We start from the raw sequence: 24,927 nt of genomic DNA on the forward strand, positions 1-24,927 counted from the left end.
GAGATGACATGACCCGTCTGAGGAGCAGACTCCGTGGTTGCAAAATGGAACAAGTAAACCTAATCTGCAGGATTAGCTATGAGATGTCATGAAAAGGGCCAGAGCAGGGGGCCAGATAGATAAGGGATAATGCTTCATGGACAGTACTCACCTCTCCCTTCCTCTCCAGCTCAGGGCCAACCACACTCACCTTGGTATTTCCTACAGGGAACAGCTGGAGAAGGAAATGGCAACCCACTCCAGTATTGTTGCCTGGAGAATCCCATGAAAGAGGAGCCTGGTGGGCTACAGTCCATGGGGTCGCAAAGAGTCGGACACGACTGAGTGACTGAACAACACCAGGGAACAGCACAGTGCCTGGTAGACAACAAGAGCTCATTAATATTTGTGAATCAAACACAGAATGACAAATTCCATTATCTTTGTCTTTTTTACTAAGTGAAGACTCATTAGTAAACAATATTGAAGATAATACTTTTTAATGATAAAATAATGAACCATATGTCATCTTTTTCACACAGATATGTTTGTTCAGATGACCTCATTCCTACAAACATATTTTACATTCTTGTAATGAGGGCACACAGTATTTCCATCTTACAGTAGATTGTAGATGTCTTTTTATGCATAGCGTTCAATTATACTTTTGTGACTGCTTAACATGTATTGATGTTGCAGTTTATTAAACTGTTCCCAAATAGTGGACATTTAGGATTTTTAATTTTAATTTTTACTACTTTACATAAGTATGCAGCTCATTTCGACCATTTGACTCAGTCCTCCTAGACTATTTTTTTAAGAGTGTACTTCCTTATTGCTTAATTTACTTGAATATTTTTCTGTGATTTAGAAGGTAATTTTAACCTTTGAATGTTACTTGCAATTATCTCAAAGCATTTCAGAAATAGGCTTAAATAATAAATACATACGTATTATCTAATCAAAAGTATTACTTTTTCATTTTATTTTATACAAATGATAAGTAGAATTGTACTTTTCCCCTTTCTTTTCTCTCCTTCACCTCTACGATGTGTTCTTTTCTAGGTTAGTTTAATCTGAAATTTTAGTATTCATCTTTCTTTATTTTGAAAAGTAGTTACTCCATTTAATTAAATTTATCAACATCAGCCCTTTCTTCTTCCTCAAATATTCTTTAAAAAGTAATAATTTCACATATAAGCATGAGGCTTTATGAAATAAGAAATAAATGCTTATCATTAAAATGTGCTTACTCTAAATATCATTTATATTGTATTTACTATGAGTTAATTAGATACCATAGTTGGCAAATATGTGGCCAAATCTTTTGAAAGTTGATTTCTTTAGACCTTCTTTTTATGTTTTAGATACACTCTTGCTGCACTTTCTAAATTAGATGTTCGTGTTGAAAAATTACAGCGTGTCTTTATTTCCTTCTGCAATGGTAATGTGACTTCTTTCTCTGCAGCTTAAAGTGAGTGGAAAGAATCTTCTTAATGTTTGCAAACTTATATTTAAAATTAGCAGAAGTGAGAAGAATGATTCTCTGATTCAAAATGACAGCATTCTGGGTGAGTATTATTCAGTACTACCATTGAGCAAATGTTACGCTTGAAGATGAATGAAAAGTGTGGAGAGCAAAGTTATAATTAATGGTAGCTGGAATATTTTATTTTCTTATCATATGCAGAAATTAGGTAATTTCTTATCATATGCAGAAGTTAGGTAATGCCTGTTTTTTCTCTGTCCTTCTCTGTGTTTTCCATGTTGCACTTAATGTATCCTTTGGGGCCTAGGAGGATACCCTGCTATTTTTTTAAAGTAACTTTACAAAGTGTTTCCTATTTAAAAATTTATTTCCTGGTCTTGGATCTACTAAAAAATTACATTTAGTAGCACTTGACATAACTGACATTTTTGATCTTTTGATATGGTAGGGATAATTAACTTGGAAGACATATATAACTGTTGTAGAAAATTGACATCAAAGTGTGTCAAATGTTTCAAATATGTGGTTAGGTATTATAATACATCCTAACTGCCTAGCTAACAATGTGTAACTCTTTATATATCCTTAAATAATTAAGATGCTTAAATAGTTACCTAAAGAGAAATCTTTTATGAATTAGTACTGTTGATCTAAGGCAACAACATGGAAAATACTCTAAGTCTTTTGTTAAGGATAAATGATCTTTTTTTTTTTTAATCCCAGCAGACAGGGACAAAGCCAGTACTGAAAGAAATGTATAATGCTGAATAAGCTCGTTGAGAATAATAGATTAAAAAATAAAGATTCTGACAGATAATCACACTGAGAAAAATTAATGTGAGATAGGCATAATTAACCTTATCAGAGCTGCTTGGATTATCCTAAAAGCTAGTAATTGTATGTTATTTGGATGGATGTTCTTAACTTGTCTTAGGGAAGGGCGGATGTTATATTTGAAGCATCCTTTTATGTGGTTGAGATATTTTTTAAAGTTCCTATCTTGATTAACTTCCTGTTCATACAGCAGCCAGTATATTCTTAAAGGTTTGTTGAAATTTAACTCTTAAATTACTTTAATTATTAGTTATTCTGTAATAAACTGTTTTTAACCAAAAATAAAGGTTAGCCAATATTAATAAGAGGCTAGGAATGGCATTCAGTTAAAAGAACACTTTATTTACATATTAATAATCCCATCTTTTGCTATCATAAATGTTACAGAGATTTGTCTCATAAGCTTTCCTTTTTATGCCTTATGAGTAACTCTTAACAAACATTTGAACGTGGATCCTGGCTAACATTTTACAAATCATATTTGATGTTCACATACAAGTGCTTTAATCTCTCTCTCTCCAGCAGTTCTACTCATACATTTGTAATAATTCATCTTTTTGACAGAATCATTATTGGAGGTCCTGAGAAGTGAAGACCTGCAAGCTAACACCGAAGCTTTCCTGTACTGCATGGGGACCATCAAATTCATTTCTGGAAATCCAGAATTTCTTCATGAAATGATCGGCAAAGGTGCTGTTGAAATATTGATGAGTCTGATAAAGCAAGTAAACGAGAACACCAAGAAATCTGGGACATGTTTGCCTAATTCAGGCCACTTGTTAGTTCAAGTAAGTATTTTACTTGAAAGTGTTAGACTTGTAAAATTAGTTTTCATGTTATCTAATATCACTTACCTGCCAGGTGGGTGTAACAGGTGGGCTGTTATCCACACCCAGGTGGGAGTGCTTGGCCTCGGGGATCAGGGCGGCAGTCCCAGCCCCACCTCCGCCCTGTGTGTGCCTGTTTCCTCTGGAAGGGCTATTCTGTGGCTTTTTATACGCAGTTGTCCAAAGGCTGGAGCAGGTCTCCAGCCTATGGACAACTATTGCCGCTACCCCACAGAGAGAGCAGGCCTGAAGAATGAATACTTAACACCTCTTCAACTGCATGTTATAATCAGAATTTTAACAGGCAGAGTTTGAACTTTTAGAGTTTCTTTTTTATAATTTTATTTGTTGTTATTTTTTACTGCTCAGTCTTGGTTGCTGCGTGGGCTTTTCTCTAATTGTAACGTGTGGGGGCTACTCTTCATTGCAGAGGTCTCTCATGTTGCAGAACACGAGCTCTAGGGCATGAGGGCTCAATAGTTGTGGTTCCAGGGCTCTAAAGCACAGGCTCAGTAGTTGCGGCTCACACACGGGCCTAGTTGCTCTGTGGCATGTGGGATCCTCCTGAATCAGGGATTGAACCCATGTCTCCTACATTAGCAGGTGGATTCTTTACCACTGAGCCACCAGGGAAGCCCCTAACTCTTGAGAGTTTTGAAGCCAGGTCTAGGCTGGAGATTGCCCACGATGATTGGTAGCTCCTGTCATGCATCTTTTATCTGCAGTAAAGATCAGAAGTTAATGACACTGAGTGGACAGCTGTTGAGGGGATATGTAGATGACACATAGGCCAGAGACTACAGGAATGATGGTAGCAAAGCCAGATCCATTCAGAATGACCAGGGCAGGAAGGAAAAATGTGTATGTGTTACAGTTTTATTACTTTTGTAGCAGATTAAATCTCATAGTCGAATTACTTTCATTGGAGCTGCTTCAGGTCTCCATTCTTTAGATGAGACTGTACTCTTTAATAACATTTGAATATCAGTTAATAGTATCTTTGATGTAATAATTTATGAGGTTTGAAATGTCCTTGTCAATTAATAGGGATTGATCACAGACTGAGTGCTTGAAGCCTTCAGGAAGGCATGTTAAAAATTAGTTTTATCTCCTGCCTTTAAGATGCTTAAAGTGTTAATGATGATTATTCATTTTGGACTTTGTGGTCTGTCTCCATTTTGAAAAAGACTGTGAAAACCTCCTTCTGTTATGAATGCTTAAATATTCTACTGGATGTGCCATCTTCTGCCTGCTGCTGCTGCTGCTAAGTTGCTCCAGTCGTGTCCGACTCTGTGCGACCCCACAGGTGGCAGCCCACCAGGCTCTGCCGTCCCTGGGGTTCTCCAGGCAAGAACACTGGAGTGGGTTGCCATTTCCTTCTCCCAATGCATGAAAGTGAAAAGTCAAAGTGAAGTCACTCAGTCGTGTCTGACTCTTTGCAACCCCATGGACTGCAGCCTACAAGGCTCCTCTGTCCATGGGATTTTCCAGGCAAGAGTACTGGAGTGGGGTGCCATTGCCTTCTCCGATCTTTTGGCTAGGAAGACTGAAATAAGGAACATTTCATACTGACAGTGTTATTGAGTTATTCAAACTTTCTGTCAATGAAAATAGTTATTTTGGTTATATAATTATGTTTCTTGTTAAAATGCAAAAAGTAAGAGTGCAAAAATCACCTGAATTATTTTCACCCTGAAGTAATGTACCTCCAACTTTTAATAACCATTCTTCCATGCATTTTACATGCATATGTATTATGTATTCTTACATATGTATAGTTTTTGCTTTTGATCATGAACTTCTTCATTCTAACAGTTGCTGTTGCTTATTTTGCATCACCCTCTTTCCTCTGTGTTTCTCCTCCTGGTCCACACAACACAAGTGCTCAGAGCCTTTTAATACACCCATAGGTTTTCAAAAATAGAATATGCTATTCACGTCTCTTTTTTCATTTAACAATACATAGTAAAAACTCTATAGACTTATTTTATTCTTTTTATTGGCAGCATAATATTCTGTGGTGAAAATTTTATACCTCAAATTCTCAAGCATTCTTCTCTTGAGGTACTCTGCTTTTAATTTTTACATAAAAGCTTCTAGAATTCTTGTTTTGTTTTAGAAAGCTCTTTCATAAGCATATAGTTGTCCCTCAGTATCTGCAGAGGATTGAATCCAGGACCTGCCCCACATACCAAAGTCCACAGGCGGTCAGGTCGCATACTTGGACCTTGTATTCGTGGATACAGTGTACCATCTATGGTTGACTGAATCTGCAGATGAGAAATATATGAAGGCAACTGTATATATGTACATACATTTATATATAATTTATAAATTTAGAAATAAGTGTAGAAATTTATTTATATATAATTATTGTTGCTCAGTCACTAAATTGTATCCAACTCTTTGTGACCCCATGGACTGCAGCACGCAGGCTTCCTGCCCTTCAGTATCTCCCAGAGTCTTCTCACATTCATGTCCATTGAGTCCATTGAGTCCGATGATGTTATCTATTTCCCAGAGTTTGCTCACTTCTCTTTAGTTCCTCTTCGTTTTCTGCCATCAGAGTGGTATCATCTATATATCTGAGGTTATTGATATTTCTCCCAGAAACCTTGATCCCAGCGTGTGGGTCATCCAGCCCAGCATTTCACAGGATGTATTCTGCATAGAAGTTAAATAAACAAGATGACAATATACAGCCATATTGTACTCCTTTCCCAACTTTGAACCAGTCTGTTGTTCTGTGTCTAGTTCTAAACATTGCTTCTTGACCTGTATACAGGCTTCTCAGGAGACCCGTAAGGTGGCTTGGTACTCCTGTTTCTATAAGAATTTGCTACCATTTGTTGTGATCCACACAGTCAGTGGCTTTAGTATAGTCAATGAAGAAAAAGTAGTTATTTTTCTGGAACTCTGTTGCTTTCTCCATGATCCACTGAATGTTGGCAATTTGATTTCTGGTTCCTCTGCCTTTTCTAAACCCAGCTGGTACATCTAGAAGTTCTTGGTTCATATACTGCTGAAACCTAACTTGAAGCATTTTGAGCACGACCTTGCTAGCATATGAAAAGAGTGCAATCAACAGTAGTTTGAACATTCTTTGGCCTTGCCCTTCTTTGGGATTGGAATGAAAACTGACCTTTTCCAGTCCTGTGGCCACTGCTGAGTTTTCCAAATTTGTTGGCATATTGGGTACAGCACTTGAAGAGCATCATCTTTTAGGATTTGAAATCACTGAACTAGAATTCTATCACCTCCACTAGCTTTATTCATAGTAATGCTTCTTAAGGCCCACTTGACTTCACACTTCAGGATGTCTGGCTTTAGGTGAGTGACTATACCACTGTGGTTATCCAAGTCATCAATACCTTTCTTGTGTAGTTCTTCTCTATATTCTTGCCACCTTGTCTTAATCTCTTCTTCTTCTGTTAGGTCCTTACTGTTCTGTCCTTTATCATGCCCGTCCTTGCATGAAATGTTCTCTTGATGTCTCCAATTTTCTTGAAGAGATCTCTAATCTTTCCCATTCTGTTATTTTCCTCTATTTCTTTGCATTGTTCATTTAAAAAGGCCTTCTTATCTCTCCTTGCTATTCTTTGGAATTCTACATTCAATTGGGTATATCTTTCTTTCTCCCTTGTCTTTCACTTATCTTCTTTCTTAAGGTATTTGTAAAGCCTCCTCAGACAACCACTTTGCCTTCTTGCACTTCTTTCTCTTGTGGATGGTCTTTGTCACTGGCTTCTATACCATGTTATGAACCTCCATTCATAGTTCTTCAGGTACTCTGTCTACCAGATCTAATCCCTTGAATCTATTCACCTCCACTGGATAAGGGATTTGGTTTAGGTCATACCTGAATGGTCTAGTGGTTTTCCCTACTTTCTTCAATTTAAGCTTGAATTTTGCAATTAGGAGTTCATGATGTAAGCCATAGTCAGCTTCATATCTTGATTTTACTGACTGTATAGAGCTTCTCCATCTTTGGCTGCAAGAAATATAATCATTCTGATTTCAGTATTGACCATCTGGTGATGTTCATGTGTTAAGTCATCTCTTGTGTTAGTGGAAGAGGCTATTTGCTATAAACAGTGTGTTCTCTTGTCAAAACTCTGTTAACCTTTGCCCTGCTTCATTGTGTACTCCAAGGCCAAATTTGCCAATTACTCCAGATATTTCTTGACTTTCTACTTTTGCATTCTAATCCCCTATGATGAAAAGGACATCTTGTTTTTGGTGTTCTAGAAAGTGTTGTAGGTCTTCATAGAACCAGTCAACTTCAGCCTCAGTGGTCCGGACCATAGACTTGGATTACTGTAATATATAATAAAAATATACAAATAAAATCAGTTGGTATAAAGGAGAATTGGCTTTCCAGGTGGCCCTAGTGGTAAAAACAAAAAAAACAAAAAAACAAAAAAAAACCTGCCTGCTAAGGCAGGAGACATAAGAGATGTGGATTCGATCCCTGGGTCAGGAAGATCCCCTGGAGGAGGAAATGGCAACCCACTCCAGTATTCTTGCCTGGAGAATTCCATGGACAGAGAAGTCTGGTGGACAGTGGTTCATAGGATTGCAGAGTCGAACACAACTGAGTGACTGAGCACACACACATACTCGTGACCCAAAATACATCAGATCCAGAGCTAGGACCTCTGGCACGCCAGTCAGTGCAGTGCATGTCTCCCCACATTCCTCTCCTTTCCCTCTTCGCTTGCTTCAGCCTCCTCAAATGCAAACTGACTCACTAGAACAGATGCCCCTTTCTTTTCCAGACATCAGTGCATCCCTCCGGGTGGGAATGCAGCCCTCTAGGGTATAGTAACTCTGTCCACACTGCTCCCCCAGCCCTCACCAGCACTGCCATGTCTCCACAGTCTTCCTCTCCAGCTGCCTGGCATCTGGCATGGGGGTGTGGGGACTACACAGCCTGAGGCCTCTCCCTGGAGCCTCGTCAGCACTCACATCGCCGTCCAGCAGGAGAAAGTGGGGCCCATTATTGCCACCACCTGAGAACGTGCTCCTCCCGTGGAGCCATGTGTGTTCCTGTGCACTGTCATTATGTGTGTGTGTGTGTGTGTGTGTTTACAAGTGTGGGGAAAGGGAGATATCGTTTTAGGCCATTTCATTTGCATAATTTTCTGGACTGGGCATTCCCTTGTGTTTAATGAAGACAAAGAAAAGCTCTTTTGTATCATCTGGATGAGAAAATGTAAGCAACTTGACTTCACTGTAAGAACAGATGAAAATCTCTAGTGAGTGTGTCGCACTGCCTGGCCCTTTATTAGCTCACTCCTGTGCATATTCAGCCAAACAGATCTGGCCACAGGTAGCATTGTTTGATTACACCAGCTTTTGGAACTGGTAGCTGTAGCTCATGAGGTATTTTTTGAAAGCAACTTTGTTCAACTGAAAAAGTAAATAAATAACCTGTGTCTGTACTAATGGAGTAATATCTGTAAACCAGAGAGAACACGCAAGGCAAAAAGGTAAAGGCAGGACGTCCTCTCCTTTATGATTTTCAACCCGAAAACCTCAGTAGCTTTGCCTCGTGCTGTGAAGCTTCATGTGTCCCACCCAGCGCAGCGCTGGGGGCCTCCTGCTGCCCTTGCAGAGCCCTGTTGGAGGCCACTGAGTGAGTAGAAAGCACCGAAGCTGGACTCTGAGGGCCGTGTAGGATGTAGGAAACCGGTACCAAGGGAAAGGGACAAGGTGCATTTGGGGACTGCTGAAGAGGTGGTCTGTCCAGAGCAGAGAGTGGCGTGAGGGAGGCCTGGGAGGTGAGATTCCAAGGCTGTGGTCACGGGCCTTGAATATCAGGCTGCCGAGTGTGGACCTGGAGTAACACAGAGCAGGAGGTCTGTGCGTGGGGAGGAGATGAGATCAGAGTGGCAGAAAGAAAGATGAGTGTGCATGAGACAGTAAATGGATAAAGACCAAAAAACTGAAATGTGATGGGAGGGGAGTGTGTCAGGGATACGGTCAGATGGGAGGATTCAGATCTCATACACAGCAGCCCCAAATAAGAGACATTGCTGTAGTTATTAGATTTTAGACTGATTATAAAGGTGCTAAAGGAGCGAGAGCCAGAAGTGGATGTGAAAGAGATAAAAAAGCTCCTCCACAGCACAGGGGCTAATGATGCTTAGAGGAAATCACTGAAGTGTTGAGATTTTAAAAAAAGTTTTCTTTGTGTTACTTCTTACATATATGTGTACACATGCGCATATGTTTATCACTGCGCACCTGACTTGGAGACACTGACCTCACCGGTGTTTGTGCAGTGGCTGCTCGGTGTCAGGTATGTTCTGGGTAGTGAAGAAAACACCAGTAGGGGCCTGCTTTTTGGTGATCCCCGTGTCCAGATAATAGTATTCTGATGCCCTATTCTTCTACAAAACTCTGAACTGAACCCATGTGTTCAGTTCGAACTGTCAGATGCTTGATGTTAGTAGCATTTTGAGAAGGTTGAGAGAATGATTGTTGATATTCAAAGGGGCCAGCACCACTTTCCACCAAGTGAAAGTATTAATACTCCCTGGCAAAACAAGAGACAAGAGTTGGTCTGAAAAATCATAAGCATAAAGAAAGTTAATCTGTGCATGATCACTAAATTCCAGAATGCTAGAGTTTTGAGAGAGCTCTTTAAAACTTGGAAAAAGAGAAATACAGACCAGCTGAAAGGTTAGGCCCCCCTAGATTACAGCAGCAAATTGCGTCACCTAGGGAGGTGACACAGATGAAATAGGGGTTTGTCAATGTTAATCTCAGAGGGTTATCAGAAGATGTTAGGGTTCATTTCTGATGTGTGTGTTCGTCGCTCAGTCGTGTCAGACTCTTTGTGACCCCATGGACTGTAGCCCGCTAGGCTCCTCTGTCCATGGGATTCTCCAGGCCAGAATACTGGAGTGGGTTGTCACTTCCTTCTCCAGGGGATCTTTATGACCCAGTGATCGAATCTGGGTGTCCCGCATTGCAGGCAGATTCTTTAACGTCTGAGTTGCCAGACATTAATGTCTGGCCGGACTTGTAAGGGCCAACAATTAGGAAGGAGCCAAGGATAATTCCTGGAGTCCCCTCCATCAGAAAGTTTGTTGTGGTTTCCATCGCACCCCCTTTCTGGGCACCAGGGAAGAGTCTCTTGTATGTGTCATAATCACAAACAGGCCCCAATGCCCCAGTGACTCATTTGTCCTCTTGTCTTGAGGACACAGTAAGTGAAGAAAATCTCAAGGTACTCACATTCACAGCTAAGTAATTTGTAAGTACATAACGTAACTATTGGGCTTCCCAGGTGGCTCAGTGATAAAGAACCCGCCTGCCAATGTAGGAGACTAGGGTTCAATCCCTGGGTTGGAATGATCCCCTGGAGAAGGAAATGGTAACCCACACTAGTGTTCTTGCGTAGAGAATCCCATGGACAGAGGAACCTGGTGGGATACAGTCCATGGGGTCAGCAGAAGAGTCAGACATGACTTAGTGACTAAACAACAGCATAACTATTAAACCCAGATTGACTTAAACTAATGTTCCTATTTTTATGGATCCTTTGTATTTCCAATCTTTTCTTCTTTACAGCCTTTTATTCTTTAATTTTGAGTTTAATCCTTAGAGAAATATGTTCTTTCCCTGCTTCGAGTTTCACATTTTTGAGATTGGAACTGTCCTGCATGCCCCTGCCTTACCCCAGATAACATAATTTCTTTCCCTCTTCTTACACCTGATTTCTCTGACCCCTATGCCTGCAAGCTTCTTCCCAGAGGGTCCTTCAAGTTGTAATATTGCCCCCTTCTTGCTCTGTATACCTCCAGTTTCCCATCCTTCCTTTTTCTAAGTGGAAGTTTCTCAGAAAGATCAGTCCTCCTACCCTTTTTCAGTCCCTCTCTTATGCTTTGGCTCTGAAGTGTGGGGGAAAGGAAAGTGAATTAAACAGAGGTTGATCCTGGGTGGCTCAGAAAATGATACTTTAATTATCAGAAATTAGAGCTTTCTCTATGATCCAGCGAATGCTGGCAATTTGATCTCTGGTTCCTCTACCTTTTCTAAACCCAACTTGGACATCTGGAAATTCTCTGTTCACGTTATGCTGAAGCCTAGCATGCAGGATTTTGAGCATAACCATACTAGCACTGGAGATGAGTGCAATTGTCCAGTGGTTTGAACATTCTTTAGTACTGCCCTTCCTGGGAGTTGGAGTGAAAACTAACCTTTTCCAGTCCTGTGGCCACTGCTGGGTTTTCCAAATTTGCAGACATATTGAGTAGCGCTTTGATAGCATCATCTTTTAGGATTTGAAATAGCTCAACTGGAATTCCATACCTCCGCTAGCTTTGTTGGCAACAGTGCTTCCTAAGGCCCACGTGACTTCTCACTTTTTTATACGTTGTTTTGTGTATTCTTTCCATCTCTTCTTGATCTTTTCTGCTTCTATTAGGTCTTTGCCATTTCTATCCTTTATTGTGCCCATCTTGGATTAAATGTTTCTTTGATATTTCCAATTTTCTTGGAAGAGATGTCTAGTCTTACCCTTTCTGCTGTTTTCCTTTATTTCTTTGCACTGTTCATTGCAGAAGGCCTTCTTGTCTCTCCTTGCTATTCTCTGGAATTCTGCATTCAGTTGGGTGTTCCTTTCCCTTTCTTCCTTGCTTTTCGATTCTCTATTTGTAAAGCCTCCTTGACTTCTTGCATTTCTTTTTCTTCGGGATGGTTTTGTTTGCTGCCTGCTGTGCAGTATTATGGACCTCTGTCCGTAATTCTTCAGGCACTCTGTTTACTAGATCTAATCCCTTGAATCTATTTGTCACTTCCACTGTATATTCATAGGGGATTTGATTTAAGTCATACCTGACTGGCCTAGTGGTTTCCCCAGCTTTCTTTAGTTAAAGTCTGAATTTTGCTATGAGGAGCTGATGATGTGAGCCACAATTAGCTCCTGGTCTGTTTTTTTGCTGACTGTATAGAGCTTCTCCATCTTTGGCTGCAAAGAATATAATCAGTCTGATTTCGGTGTTGACCATCTGGTGATGTCCATGTGTAGAGTCATCTCTTGTGTTGTTGAAAGAGGGTGTTTGCTATGACCAGTGCGTTCTCTTGGCAGAATTCTATTAGCCTTTGCCCTGCTTCATTTTGTACTCCAAGGCCAAACTTGCCTGTTACTCCAGGTATCTCTTGACTTCCTACTTTAGCATTCTAATCCCCTATGATAAATAGGACATCTTTTTTGGTGTTTGTTCTAGGAGGTCTTCTAGGTCTTCATAGAACTGATTAACTTCAGCTTCTTCGGCAGCAGTGTTTGGGGCAGAGGCTTGGATTACTGTGATGTTGAATGGTTTCCCTTGGAAACGAACAGGGATCATTCTGTCGTTTTTGAGATTGCATCCAAGTACTGCATTTCAGACTCTTGTTGATTATGAGGGCTACTCCATTTCTTCTAAGGGATTCTTGCTCACAAGAGTAGACATAATGGTCATTTGAATTAAATTCACCTGTTCCTGTCTGTTTTAGTTCACTGATTCCTAAGATGTTTATGTTTACTCTTGCCATCTCCTGCTTGACCATGTCCAGTTTACCTTGATTCATGGACCTAACTTTTCAGGTTCCTACACAATATGGTTCTTTGCAGCATCAGATTTTACTTTCAGACACATCCACAAGTGAGTGTCATTTTCACTTTGGCCCAGCCGCTTCATTTTTCTGGAGCTGTTAGCAGTTGTCCTCCTCCCTTCCACAGTAGCATATTGGATACCTTCTGACCTCGGGGTGGGGTGGGGGGGGCTCGTCTTTTGGTGTCATATCATTTTGCCTTTTTATACAGGCAAATTCATGGGATTCTCACAGCTAGTATACTCAAGCGGTTTGCCATTCCCTCCTGCAGTGGATCACGTTTTGTCAGAACTCTCCACTGTGACTGGTCCATCTTGGGTGGGCCTGCATGGCATGGCTCATAGCTTCACCATGACAAGCCCCTGCACCATGACAAGGCAGTGATCCATGAAGGGCCTCACTGTAGGGCATTATTAAAAGTAGGAAACTGATATGGGTATAATGCAATTAGCTATTTTACTTATTTGCATATTGTTTATGTGATTGGGTGAAACTTTTCCTCACAGTCTTTGGTTTGGTTATTAGGCTTGCCAATTTTAAAATTATTTATTTATATTTTTGGCTGCTGTAGGTCTTCACTGTTCTTCCCAGGTGGCTCAGTTGTAAAAAATCTGCCTACCAATGCAGAAGACGCAGGTTTGATCCCCTGGGTCAGGAAGATCCCCTGGAGTAGGAAGTGGCAACCCAGTCCAGTATTTATTGCCTGTAAACTTCCATGGACAGAGGAGCCTGGTGGGCTATAGTCCATGGGGTCGCAACAGAGTCAGACATGACTGAGGGACTGAGCAGGAGCACGAGGTCTTCCCTACGATGTGCAGGCTTTCTCTAGTTGCAGTGAACGGGGCGTCCTCTCCAGTTGTGGTTTGTGGGTTTCTTATTTTGGTGGCTTCTCTTGTTGTGAAGCAAAGGCTCTAGGCGCTCAGTCTTAGGTGCTCCTTGGTATGTGAAATCTTCCCAGACAGGGGATTGAACCTGTGTCCCCTGCATTGGCAGGCAAATTCTTAACCACTAGGGACCACTAGGGAAGTCCCTTGCTAATCGTTTGATGATATATTTGTTTGTGGGAAGGGGAGCTACTTCTGCTTATGAGGTTTCCTTCCTATAAAGAAATACCCAGTAATGGAACTGATCACTCACTTAGCCATCTGGCCTGAGAGAGTGGGTAGTCAGAGCCTACTCTTCCCTTTCCTGGGAAGGGACTACATTTAAACAACTTGTGTTCCCCTTTGATTCTCCTCAGATGGCATGTCTAAAGATCTGGGGAGAGTCAGGGATCCCAAACATCTAATGGCCTTTGAATTTGGAAATGAAGAGAGACTAAGGCAGATGGGGAGGAAAGTTGAAGGCTGTTGTCTATAGCTGAGGAGGGAGTGCTTTCTAATCCTGAGCCCCTGAATGAGATTTGCCCACCTGGTCACAGGCCACGCCTGCCTCGGTGGAGCAGGGCAGAACACCTGTGCTCGCCAAGCAGGAAGTAAAGTGACCAGGAGATTATGCTAAGGGATGTCTCCTCACAAGGAAGGAACATCAAGTGTGGGAAATAAGTATTCCTACACCACCTGCTTCTGGGGAGAACCTTTGCTTTTCAGTTGCTGTCATATCTGCTCAGTCTCAGCTCTTCATTGTAGACATTGTTAGCTGTGGCAATAAAGAAACGTCACTAACTTTAACAGGTAATTTTGAAAATCAGTGTTATTACTCTAGTTCTTAAAGCATTATCTTTTCAGACTCATTTTCCTTGTTTTACTGATTTAACATTCTATAGAGTTTAGAGACGTTCAAATTTCTGCTGAACTGATACATATAATAGCCACAACTGGAAGAATCAGCTGCCTACTCGTTTTATCAAGGTAACTGACATAGATAGATAGATAGTGAAGTCGCTCAGTCGTGTCCGACTCTTTGCGACCCCATAGACGGCAGCCCACCAGCCTCCCCCGTCCCTGGGATTCTCCAGGCAAGAACACTGGAGTGGGTTGCCCTTTCCTTCTCCAGGGGATCTTCCCAATCCAGAGATAGAACCCGGGTCTCCCGCATTGTAGACAGACACTGTACCGTCTGAGCCACCAGGGAAGTCCAACTGACATAGTGGTGGTGAATGGAGAAATAATAATAAACATAGGCAGACGTTAAGTAGAGTCTCAAAATAGGAGGGCGCTAGGATTTGAGGAGGGCAGAATCATTGCCCGCTGAAGTAGGCCCCCTATGGTAGGAACGTGCCATCCAGGCTCCACAGCCAGGCACTAAGCGTTACTGAGGATTGGGAACGGGTATTACTTTCACATACATGTATCTTAGCTCCAGTGAAAGGCCTAGGAATATTTGGGACTAGCAGTTTCATGTATATAATGGCATCTTATAATTGGTTTCTTTTATCTCAGCCAGAACTGTACTATTCATATTAATATATGAGACAATATGAAACTCCTTGGGTTACCACAGAGGCTCTGGTTTTGGCATATATGTGGTCTCAGTTGGGCACAAATCCAGAAAATGAATATGCTCTCATTAATAGAGGGAGATGGTTTTGCTGAGGTTGGAAAAATGGTGTGGCTTTGGTCTTGAATCATTTGACACTGTTTGTGGTCTCTGGCGGCTGTGTTTATTCTTTCACGTCATCAGTGGGAAGCGAACCATTTTGCAGTTGGCAGTCGAGTTGAGATAAAGCTCTAGGGATTTTGGTTATGGATATTCCAGATGATTGGGCAATAAAGTGAATGCTTTTAGGAGACAGTCAAATGGAGCAGGGGAGACAACAGATGAGGAGTCGGCGGGGTCCTGGAAGCCCACCTACCTGGAGCTGGCAGCCTTCCTGAGCTTCAGTTTCCTCATCTGAAAAGTGGGGCTCAGAATACCTTTGCTGTCCACAAATTTAGAAGCAAACGCAATCAAGCTCACAAGATAGCTTTATAAAAAACAAAGTAAGCTGCTCAAATTTTTTTTTTTTTGCACGACAGCATTCAATGTATAAAAATAAAACGAATCTTGATGTCAGTTTTGGTAGAGGAAGCTTAATAACTTTCAGACTGTTAGTGGTACAATTTTCAATTGCATTATGTTCCAACATTTTCTTTGAAATTGGGAAAATATTTCTCCAAGGAACAATGCCATGACTGATGGTGAAGTTCCTGGCAAGCCAAAGAGCCTGTTCAGTTTCTGATGCACCTAAATGGGCATTCTGTGGTGGGCTGTGAGCTACAAGCGCCTCTAATCTGGGCCAGCTCTGATGGCTGAATGCCTCCTGGGGCAGAATCCGCTGAGTTCCCTGGGGCCTGAGGACTCTGATGGCGGGAGAGTGCAAAGGAAGAGGGAAGTCATGCACTGGTGAATTGAGTGTTCTGTGCAGGTTCAGGGGGACCAACCAGCCCTCCCCACGTGCGCCCACCCCAGTGCAGTAGAGAATGCTGGGGGTGGGGCCGCAGCTGCTGACCCTGCGTTATCATTCTTAAGTTCAGTGATCTAAATCAGGAGGGACTCACGTTTTAAGGCAGAGATTTCAATGTGTTTGCTAAGATTTTTCAAATAATTAATCATTGGAAACATAATTTGAAATTGATAATAAAGTACCTAAATTGATTTTTTTTAAGTGCTAAATCTTTTGAATTCTAATTTTGCTTTACTAAAATGCTGTTTGAGCCCTTATAAATTATCTGATCACTACTTGTTATAGTTTTTCCCTTTAAAATGGGTCTCCCATTTTTAACTGACAGTGAGAACTTTGAGACCCGACTAATTCAGTGTGAGATGGGATAGCTTTGCCAAACTCACCGGGTGTTTTACCTGGAGATGCTGATTGAGGGTGGGGCCCAGTCTTCCAATGATCAAGGAATCTGGGGAAACCCAGGGCTTCCCAGGTGGCGCCGTGGTAAAGAATCTGCCTGCCAACGCAGGAGCCACAGTCCCTGGGTTGGGAAGATCGCCTGGAGTAGAAAATGGCAACTCAATCCAGTATTCTTGCCTGGAGAATCCCATGGCCAGAGGAGCCTGGCGGGCTACAGTCCAGGGGGCTGTCAAGAGTTGGACACAACTGAGCGACTAACACAACACACACACACACACACACACACACACACACACACACAGAGGAAAACCTGCCTCAGGAAGAGTGAGCACCACAAGGTTGTGGAGTGCGGCTCGGTCACTTCAGCAGTAGATTTGCAACCAAAATCACGCTAGAATGTTTCTTCCCTGATATATACCAAACATTCAGATCCCCTTTTGTCCCAGACATCAAATAAAAACTGCTAATTAGTAAGGACACTTACATTTTTATCCATCCTTTCTGTGGATTGCCAGTTCCGTATTCTTCTCTTTTTCTTCTTCCCACTGGCTGCCTTCTGACTCAGCATGTCTGTCCCAAGGGGCTGCACATTAAGAGATGGGAAATAATTGAAACTCTTGTTTTTCAGTTTACTGTTTCTTGATGAGATGACCGTTAAGAGGTTGGGAATTGTTCCAGTAAGCCCTTTAGAGTCCAAACAAGCACCTATGTATGCAGCGAACTTTAACTTTGGGTTTTTGGTTTGTTTGTTTGTTTTTGTTTTGGTCATAAAGTATTTGAGATGGTTTAAAAGGTTATATACAATAAAATAGAAAAATACATCACTAAGCGGAATGAGGAACAATATAAACTAGAAGAGAAACTTAAAGAAATGGATGTATTTCTCCAAGCAGGGAGCTTGGACTTTGAACTCCTGCTCTTCAGGGGCAGGCCCAGTGTGTGGGCTTTCCTGTGAGGGGGCGGGGGGGCTTGGAACACAGACTCAGCTGCAGAGCACACATCCCATTAACAATTTCCGCAAATGTATCTCGGTTAAAAGTTGGAGCAAGGCTGAGAGTTAAGTGGGCTGACTTGGAATTTGCCTTTCGTGTCACCACGGTATTTAGCTAGGCTCTCCTCCCACCGCCCTCTTTATGTTTTTCCCAGAAGAAGCCACTTGTCTGTCTGCTGTATTCAGTCCCAGCCCCACCCACAGTGAGACCCTTGGCTCACAGCCAGCTCCTCAAAATGGGGGGCTCTCATTGCTGCATCTGCTGGGTGACCTCCTCCTGATCCTCCTCCCTGGGGGGGGGGGGGGGGTTTAAATTCTGGTTTACCACCAGGCCTCTGCTAATCCCAGCACTTTCTTGCCAGAGGCTTCTTAAAGGGCAAAAGCCTTCTTTTCCATCTCCTGTCTCCCTTGTCCCTTCATTTCCTTCCCCCTTTCCTTCTTTCTCTTCCTCATCCCCTCTTCCTTTCTCCTCCTGCGTATTATCCAGTTAGTATTTATGAGCGTATTTATTGTCCTCCAGATAGAGGAATAAGAAACTGTTTGGACCCTAGAGGAGCTCACAGTGGGAGAGAAAGTGTCTGATACCAGTTGTAAGGGGTCTAGGTGTGAAACAGGTATGAACAGGAAGGTTTGTTTACCTAGGAAGGGGAACAATCATCCACTGAAAAGCCTTCAACAGTGGAGAGGTGAGCCTGAGCTGGGTTCAGAATCCCGAGCAGGAGATGAACAAATTGGAGAAGGAGCGGAGGAGAGTGTTGGAGGAGGATATTCTGCAGAGGCAGTGGTTCATTCAGAGGCTTGGAACTGTGGAAGGACCAGGAGGTTGTGTTTGGTGCAGAGTCTGAAAGATGACCCATGTGCAGGGAAAGGGAGGAAGGGAGATGAAGGAGATGAGCCTGGTGGGGTAAGCTGTGCTTTCCAGAGCAAAGAGCCTTTTGGATATGGATTTCGCCCGGTAGGCCACTGGAAATCAGAGGAAGTATGAACAGGGAAGGGTGGGTTTCTGGATGCTTCCCCTGACAGCAGAGAGAGGCTGTGGGAGGTGAGCTCACCAGGGCAGAGAGTGGAAGGAGCCCATTCAGGGGGTGCAGACTTTGGGAAAGAGATGAAGTAGGCTTAAACAGAACCAGCAACCCTGGAGGTGGGAAGAAGAGGTGGAACAGGTGACCAGTCAGGTGTTGAAACGGAAGGGGAGAGAGGAGTTACGAGCCCAGGAAGGAGCTGCTGTCGTGGATGAAATGAAAAGGGAATACACTAGGGCCCCTCCAGGAAGTCTGTTTTTCTTTCATCAGTTATTTATTTCTTTGCTCCTTTTTGTTGTTGAGTCACTAAGTCATGTCCAACTCTTTGGAATGTTGGACCCCATGGGTCCGTGACCCCATGGACTGCAGCATGCCAGGCTTCCCTGTTCTTCACTATCTCCTGAAGTTTGCTCAAATTCGTGTCCATTGAGTCAATGATGCCAGTCAACCATCTCATCCTGTCTCCCCCATTTCCTCCTGCCCTCAGTCTTTCCCAGCATCAGGGCCTTTTCTAATGCGTCCTCTTTGCATCAGGTGGCCAAAGTATTGGAGCTTCAGCTTCAACAGCAGTCCTTCCAATGAATATTCAGGGTTGATTCTAAAGGACTGATGATCTTGCAGTCCAAGGGACTCTCAAGAGTCTTCTCCAGCACCACAATTTGAAAGCATCAATTCTTTGATGCTCATTAATCATCTTAAAATTCATCTCCCTCAGAGATACTGTCTGATTCATCCATGGTTTTCTGGATCCCAACCTTTCTATGTATACCAGTGGTACCTTTGTAGATACTGATACAGTAATCCATTCCATCAACAAATATTTATTGAGGACCCACTGTGTACTCGTAAGAGTCACTTGGACTGCACGGAGATCAAATTAGTCAATCCTAAAGGAAATCAGTCCTGAATATTCATTGGAAGGACTGATGCTGAAGCTGAAACTCCAATACTTTGGCCACCTGATGCGAAGAACTGATTCATTGGAAAAGACCCTTATGCTCAGAAAGATTGAAGACAGTAGGAAAATGGGACAGCAGAGGATGAGATGGTTGGATGGCATCACCGACTCAGTAAAGATGAGTTTGAGCAAGCTCCAGGAGTTGGTGACGGACAGGGAAGCCTGCCATGCTGCAGTCCATGGGATCGCAAAGGGTTGGACACAACTGAGCAACTGAACTGAATGACTGTGTACCAGGTACTACAGTTGGGCCTGAGGGCACAATGGTGAAAAGACAAAATGTGTACCTTCACTGAAGCTTCTAATATAGAGAAATAAAGAAACAATAAAACACAATATTAAGTAACCTAAAATAAAGTAGTTTGTCATATGTGGTATGAGATGAAGTTTGAGGGGTTGGCCAGAGTCAGGCCATACCAGGCCTTGTAGACCAAAGTCAGGAAATAGAATCGTATGGTAGGAGCAATGGACAAAAAGCCAGTAGGGCTTAGGGAAACAGAAAGCAGAAAGGCAGGGTTCTGGAATATCTCTGAGTTTTGCGACTTAAACAGCTGTGTTGATGGTAGTGTCATGAACTGAGGCGTCACTACGATGTATTTTTCAAGTGCATGGTGTATGTTTCATGTATGTGATTCTAGTAGCATCACAACCAAGAAATACGGAAACATCCCAGGTAGCATATCGTGCTCAACTCCTTGCACTCCACACAATGTGATCCAGGCAGTAGACACTGATTTTAAATCAGGTGATATGTCACATCTTGATTTGGGCCATTTGTAAAAGTTATGTGTTTGGGGCAAAAGAATCTTGAACTGTCTTGACTTTTCCTAGTGAACTGAGGAAAAAGGTTGAAAGGGAGAGGGGAAAAAAAAAAAACAAAACTGAATTTGAAACAAGAAAATAAAAGCTCCTAAGAAAGCTCTGGTCCCTCCTGCTGTGGGGAGTGAGAAGATGACAACAGATTGAGGTACCGGATCTGTGAAGCCTCGGGATCCAGGGAAGGGGGTGTTTGTGTGCACAGTGGGTGGGATCAGTGCTGCACGGTCTTGCCGCAGTCTCTGCCTGTCTGGTTCCGGCCAGGATTCGCGCGAGTGTCTGTGCTCTTTGATGAAGGAGTGGAGAAGCCTGCGAGTCATCCTTTGGGTTGACGTAAACCAGCAGTGCTCCAGCGCCTGGGCCGTCTCTGAAGAGGGTGGACAGGATAGAGTCGGGGACAGATGATGGGAATTTTCCATTTTATGGCAGTGATGGCTTGGAATGCCTCGAATGGCTTGTTAACCTTCCTTAGCTTAAGAGACGACATTGGTAGGTCAAGAGGAATGCTAGAATAGTTTGTTTCCCCTGCAGTGTTTTGGATACTGAACCTTTCAGGGAAGAATTTACTGAATCACTGTGTAATTGAATCAACTACAAAAGACTTGCACACATTTGTTTGAAGTATTATGTTTACGTTTTCTGCTTTAGAGAGAACATAGTTGGTTGGCTATATTTTTAAAAAATTTTTTGTTGTTGCAATTTGTTACAAAAGAAAACTAATCAAACATACATGTCATCTTAAGTGTTAAAGTTCATTTGTTATGGCTGTAATGATGCTTTTTATTTACATAATCCTCTACAGTGTACAAAAACCGTGTTACCTTTTTTTCCACCTGTTACACGCAACCTTGGCTGGTGAGCAGAGTTTGTAATCCCCTTTTCAAAGACAAGGAACGGGGGAGTTGAAGAATGACTGAGTGCCTCAGTCACGTATTTAGGAAGATTTGGGACTTGACTATCCATCATTTGAGTCTAAGGCTAGTGATCTCCCTCCTTCTGCATTTTGGATGTGAAGACCCATAACAAAGATGGGGATGGAACCTGTGATTTTTGAACTCCTGTTAATTAATCGGCACTGGCAATGCCAGCCACACATCTCATCTCATTGAATCCTAACAATGCCAGGGCAACTGTCACCATCCCCACTTTATTGATGAGGAAAATGTGCTCTGAGAGGTTAACTAACTAAGCCTAAACCAATGAAGGGTGGGGCTGGAATTTGACCAGGCCATCCAACTCCCAAGCTGACTCCCTTAACCCGAGGCCTGCCTGTACCATCTCAGGAGGAAAGAACACCTTGCATATATGTAAAACTATTAGATAACAGCACCTTTCATTTTATAGATTTATAAAATTGTTCTCTTCTCCACTTTCAGACAAGGGTTAAAGTACACAGTTTTTCTGAATGTTTTGTTTTTTACAAAACAAGACAAATTTGCAAGACGTCAGTTCTTGCCTCTAGGAAGAGAAAGAGACTAACATTCTTGAATATCCTTTGGCTGCAGCATTATTATTTGATGGTGTTTATAAGAATATGGAACAAGAAGTTTTTGATCTGTGGAACTCAAGTGGCATGTCACAGGGTCAATTAATTACCTTATGACTTCTACAGGTTTTGGTATATTAATTGCTTCTTAACAGGAATATTTCATTCATTACTTTTTTTTTAAAAGGCTTAAAATGTATTTTAATAAGTTCATGTTGCATTATTTTACTTTTGAACCAAAGTAGGCTTTCTTTGTATTCATTTCTTGCTCCTTGTGCATAGGCCCAGGTTCTTTGATGGGTGATGCATAAAGGGGCCTTGGTTTAGCTACTGATGTAACAAAGCTTATGGTGTGGGTTCTCCTGCACTGATCAGTATTGCTGTATTAGTGTTTTCTTTAAAAAAAAAAAAAAGCCACTAACATGCTTTTTTCCCTAGATGACTGCTACACTGAGAAACTTGGTTGATTCACCACTAGCAAGAAGTAAGTTGCTAAGCATCAATGCCCTTCCCCAGCTCTGCACAGTGATGGAACAGCACATAGGTGACAAGGATGTCTGTACCAATATTGCCAGAATATTCAGGTAAGGTAGAGGAGGAATACAAAGCAGCCTTACAATAATGCTAATGTTTAGATTCGGGAGTTATCTTTGGTATTTGTGTGTGTAAGTGGCAAAGAATCTGGTTTTCGCTTTTTATGTCACCTAGAAGAAAAGGTAAGCCTAGTGGCCCACGCTTGAAATAAGTGACTTAAAACTTATTTTATTGACTTCATTTCTTACGTATTTCTAATGTGATTCTAAACTTACTGATTTTAAGTTAAAGTTGTGAGTTGTCCTAGTGTTTTTATAAAAGAAAGAAAACTCTCAGCTTATTGGAGATAAAGAGCTGTATCACAAAATCCGGCAAACCTACTGGTGCACTTGGAAACAGCGCTTGAGGATTCTGACAGAAAAGACGAGCCGTTGCTTAGAAAGCCTGACCTGGCTTAATTTATAATCGCAGGCTATTTTATTGCAGTTGTTTGGCTGAACTTCGGCTCACACATTCAGTAGTCATGTTCATACTTACTTTGCTGCAGAAGCAAGGATAACCTGAATCTAGGCTGCCTCAAAACAAGATGTGACTAAATTTCAGAACTGTCTCTGAATTATGTATTTACATTTCGCCCTTCACTGCTCTTCACCAGTGTTTTGAGGTAATGCTCCTTCTCAAGAGACCTGGGTCTTCCTTGAACTGTAATATTGTAGCTGTTTGACAAAATACAAAATTTCCTAAAGACTGAATTGGTAATTGACCCCAACATGAGGGTGTGAGTCCAGCTTTGATCTTTTAGCACTGTACTTTCCTATCTGGGTCCTTAATTGTGGGTACTTAATTAGTCCCATTTTGAAGCACATAAAATCATAAAGAGTTCATTTCTGTGTATGGCAGCATGTAAAGATCCAATTTAGTTTTTTTTCCCTGTGGACTGTTTCCCCACCACATGTTACTGAATACGCCATCCTTTTCTCATTGCTTTTGAATGCCTACTCAGGAGAATGCAAGCTTCCATGTACTTGCAGGTCTGTTTCTGAACACTCTGTCTGACCCATCCTCAGACTAGTAACATGTTGTTTTTTTACTGTTATGGGTTTAAGTCTTGCTATAAAATATTAATAAGATGAATCCTCCACTTTTCTCCTTTAAAACCCAAATTTTTATTTTCTCTTCCTCATGAACTGGAGAATCAGCTAAAAAGTCCATGAGAGGAACTTTGGATTTTTTTTCATGAAACTATACTCAGTATTTGGGATAACTGGGACAGAGGTGGGGAGAATTGACATCTTTGTGATATCAAGTCTTCCATCCATAAACAGTTGTGATGTTTCTTCTTTTCATAAAATTTTATAATTTTCTCTTAAAAAATTTTGTCTTTTCGGAGAAAAAATACATCTTTTGTTGGATGTATTCCTTCATGACTCTGGCTGCAATTATAAATGCATCTTTTAAGAAAACAATTCTAATGAGTGTTGCTAGTGTATATGCACAGTATTGATGTTTGCTTATTAATCTTGTTATCCAGAACACCTTGATTAACATTAGGTCTAAGAGTCTATAGATTCTCTTGGATTTTCTATGCAAATTATTTGCAAACAAGTGTAGTTTGTTTTTCCGTCCCCCGCTGCCCATTATTACAACTCTGTCCCTGTCCTCACCTATTTCTTGGGTGCATTGCTTAAAAGTGAAAGTCACTCAGTTGTGTCCGACTCTTTGCAACCCCATGGACTATACAGTTCATGGAATTCTCCAGGCCAGAATACTGAAGTGGGTAGCCTTTCCCTTCTCCAGGGGATCTTCCCAGCCCAGGATCCAACCCAGATCTCCCACATTGCAGGCAGATTCTTTACCAGCTGAATCACAAGGGAAGCCCAAGAATACTGGAGTGGGTAGCCCATCCCTTCTCCAGCGGATCTTCCCGACCCAGGAATCAAACCCATGTCTCCTGCATTGCAGGCAGATTCTGTAGCAGCTGAGCTACCAGGGATATATATATGTGTGTGTGTATATATATATATTCTTTTTTTTCCCCATTATTACAGCTCTGCCCCTGTCCTCACCTGTTCCTTGGGTGCATTGCTTAGGATGTCTGGTATAAAGTTGTGAGAGTATTAGGCTGGCTGGCTTTCTCCTGACTTTAAGGGAAATGTTTTTGTAGTTTTGCCAGTTGAAATTGTTTGTTGTAGGTTTTTGTAGATACCCCTTAACAGTTAAGGAGCAATTTTTTCCCTTTAATGGATTTTAAATTTCCTTGGATTCTTGAATATATTTTGATTATATGGATTTTCTTTGTTTAATTCTTTAACGTAGTAGATTACATTAACAGGTTTTCTCATGTTAAACCATTATATATTGCTAGGTTTGCTCAGCTTGTATTTTGTTAAGGATTTTTCATTTATGGTTATGAGTTAGATTGACCTATACATTTCCTTTCTTATACTGTCCTTGTCTGGTTTTAATGTCCAGTTTATATCAGCCTCATAAAATTAACTGGGATATATTCCAACATTTTCTCTCTTTTAGAAGAATTTCTGAAAATTAAACTTATCTGCTTCTTGAAAAGTCTGTAGAATTTGCTTGAGAAGCTGTTTTATCCTG

At 41.7% G+C, this 24,927-nt stretch overlaps 1 protein-coding gene across 5 annotated transcripts in view; it reads left to right on the forward strand.

Annotated features, from left to right (window-relative positions):
- The window catches only part of ARMC2 (armadillo repeat containing 2), a 120,562-nt gene that overhangs the window by 49,394 nt on the left and 46,241 nt on the right, over positions 1 to 24,927 (forward strand). For all 5 annotated transcript variants that reach the window (XM_044924371.2, XM_044924370.2, XM_025294693.3 and 2 more), the window contains 3 exons: positions 1,448 to 1,550; positions 2,867 to 3,090; positions 22,228 to 22,373. In XM_044924371.2, coding sequence (XP_044780306.1) covers positions 1,448 to 1,550; positions 2,867 to 3,090; positions 22,228 to 22,373 — 473 coding nt within the window. The remainder of the gene's footprint in view (positions 1 to 1,447; positions 1,551 to 2,866; positions 3,091 to 22,227; positions 22,374 to 24,927) is intronic.

Source organism: Bubalus bubalis, chromosome 10 (genome assembly GCF_019923935.1).
Source record: "Bubalus bubalis isolate 160015118507 breed Murrah chromosome 10, NDDB_SH_1, whole genome shotgun sequence".
Classification (NCBI taxonomy): Eukaryota; Metazoa; Chordata; class Mammalia; order Artiodactyla; family Bovidae; genus Bubalus; species Bubalus bubalis.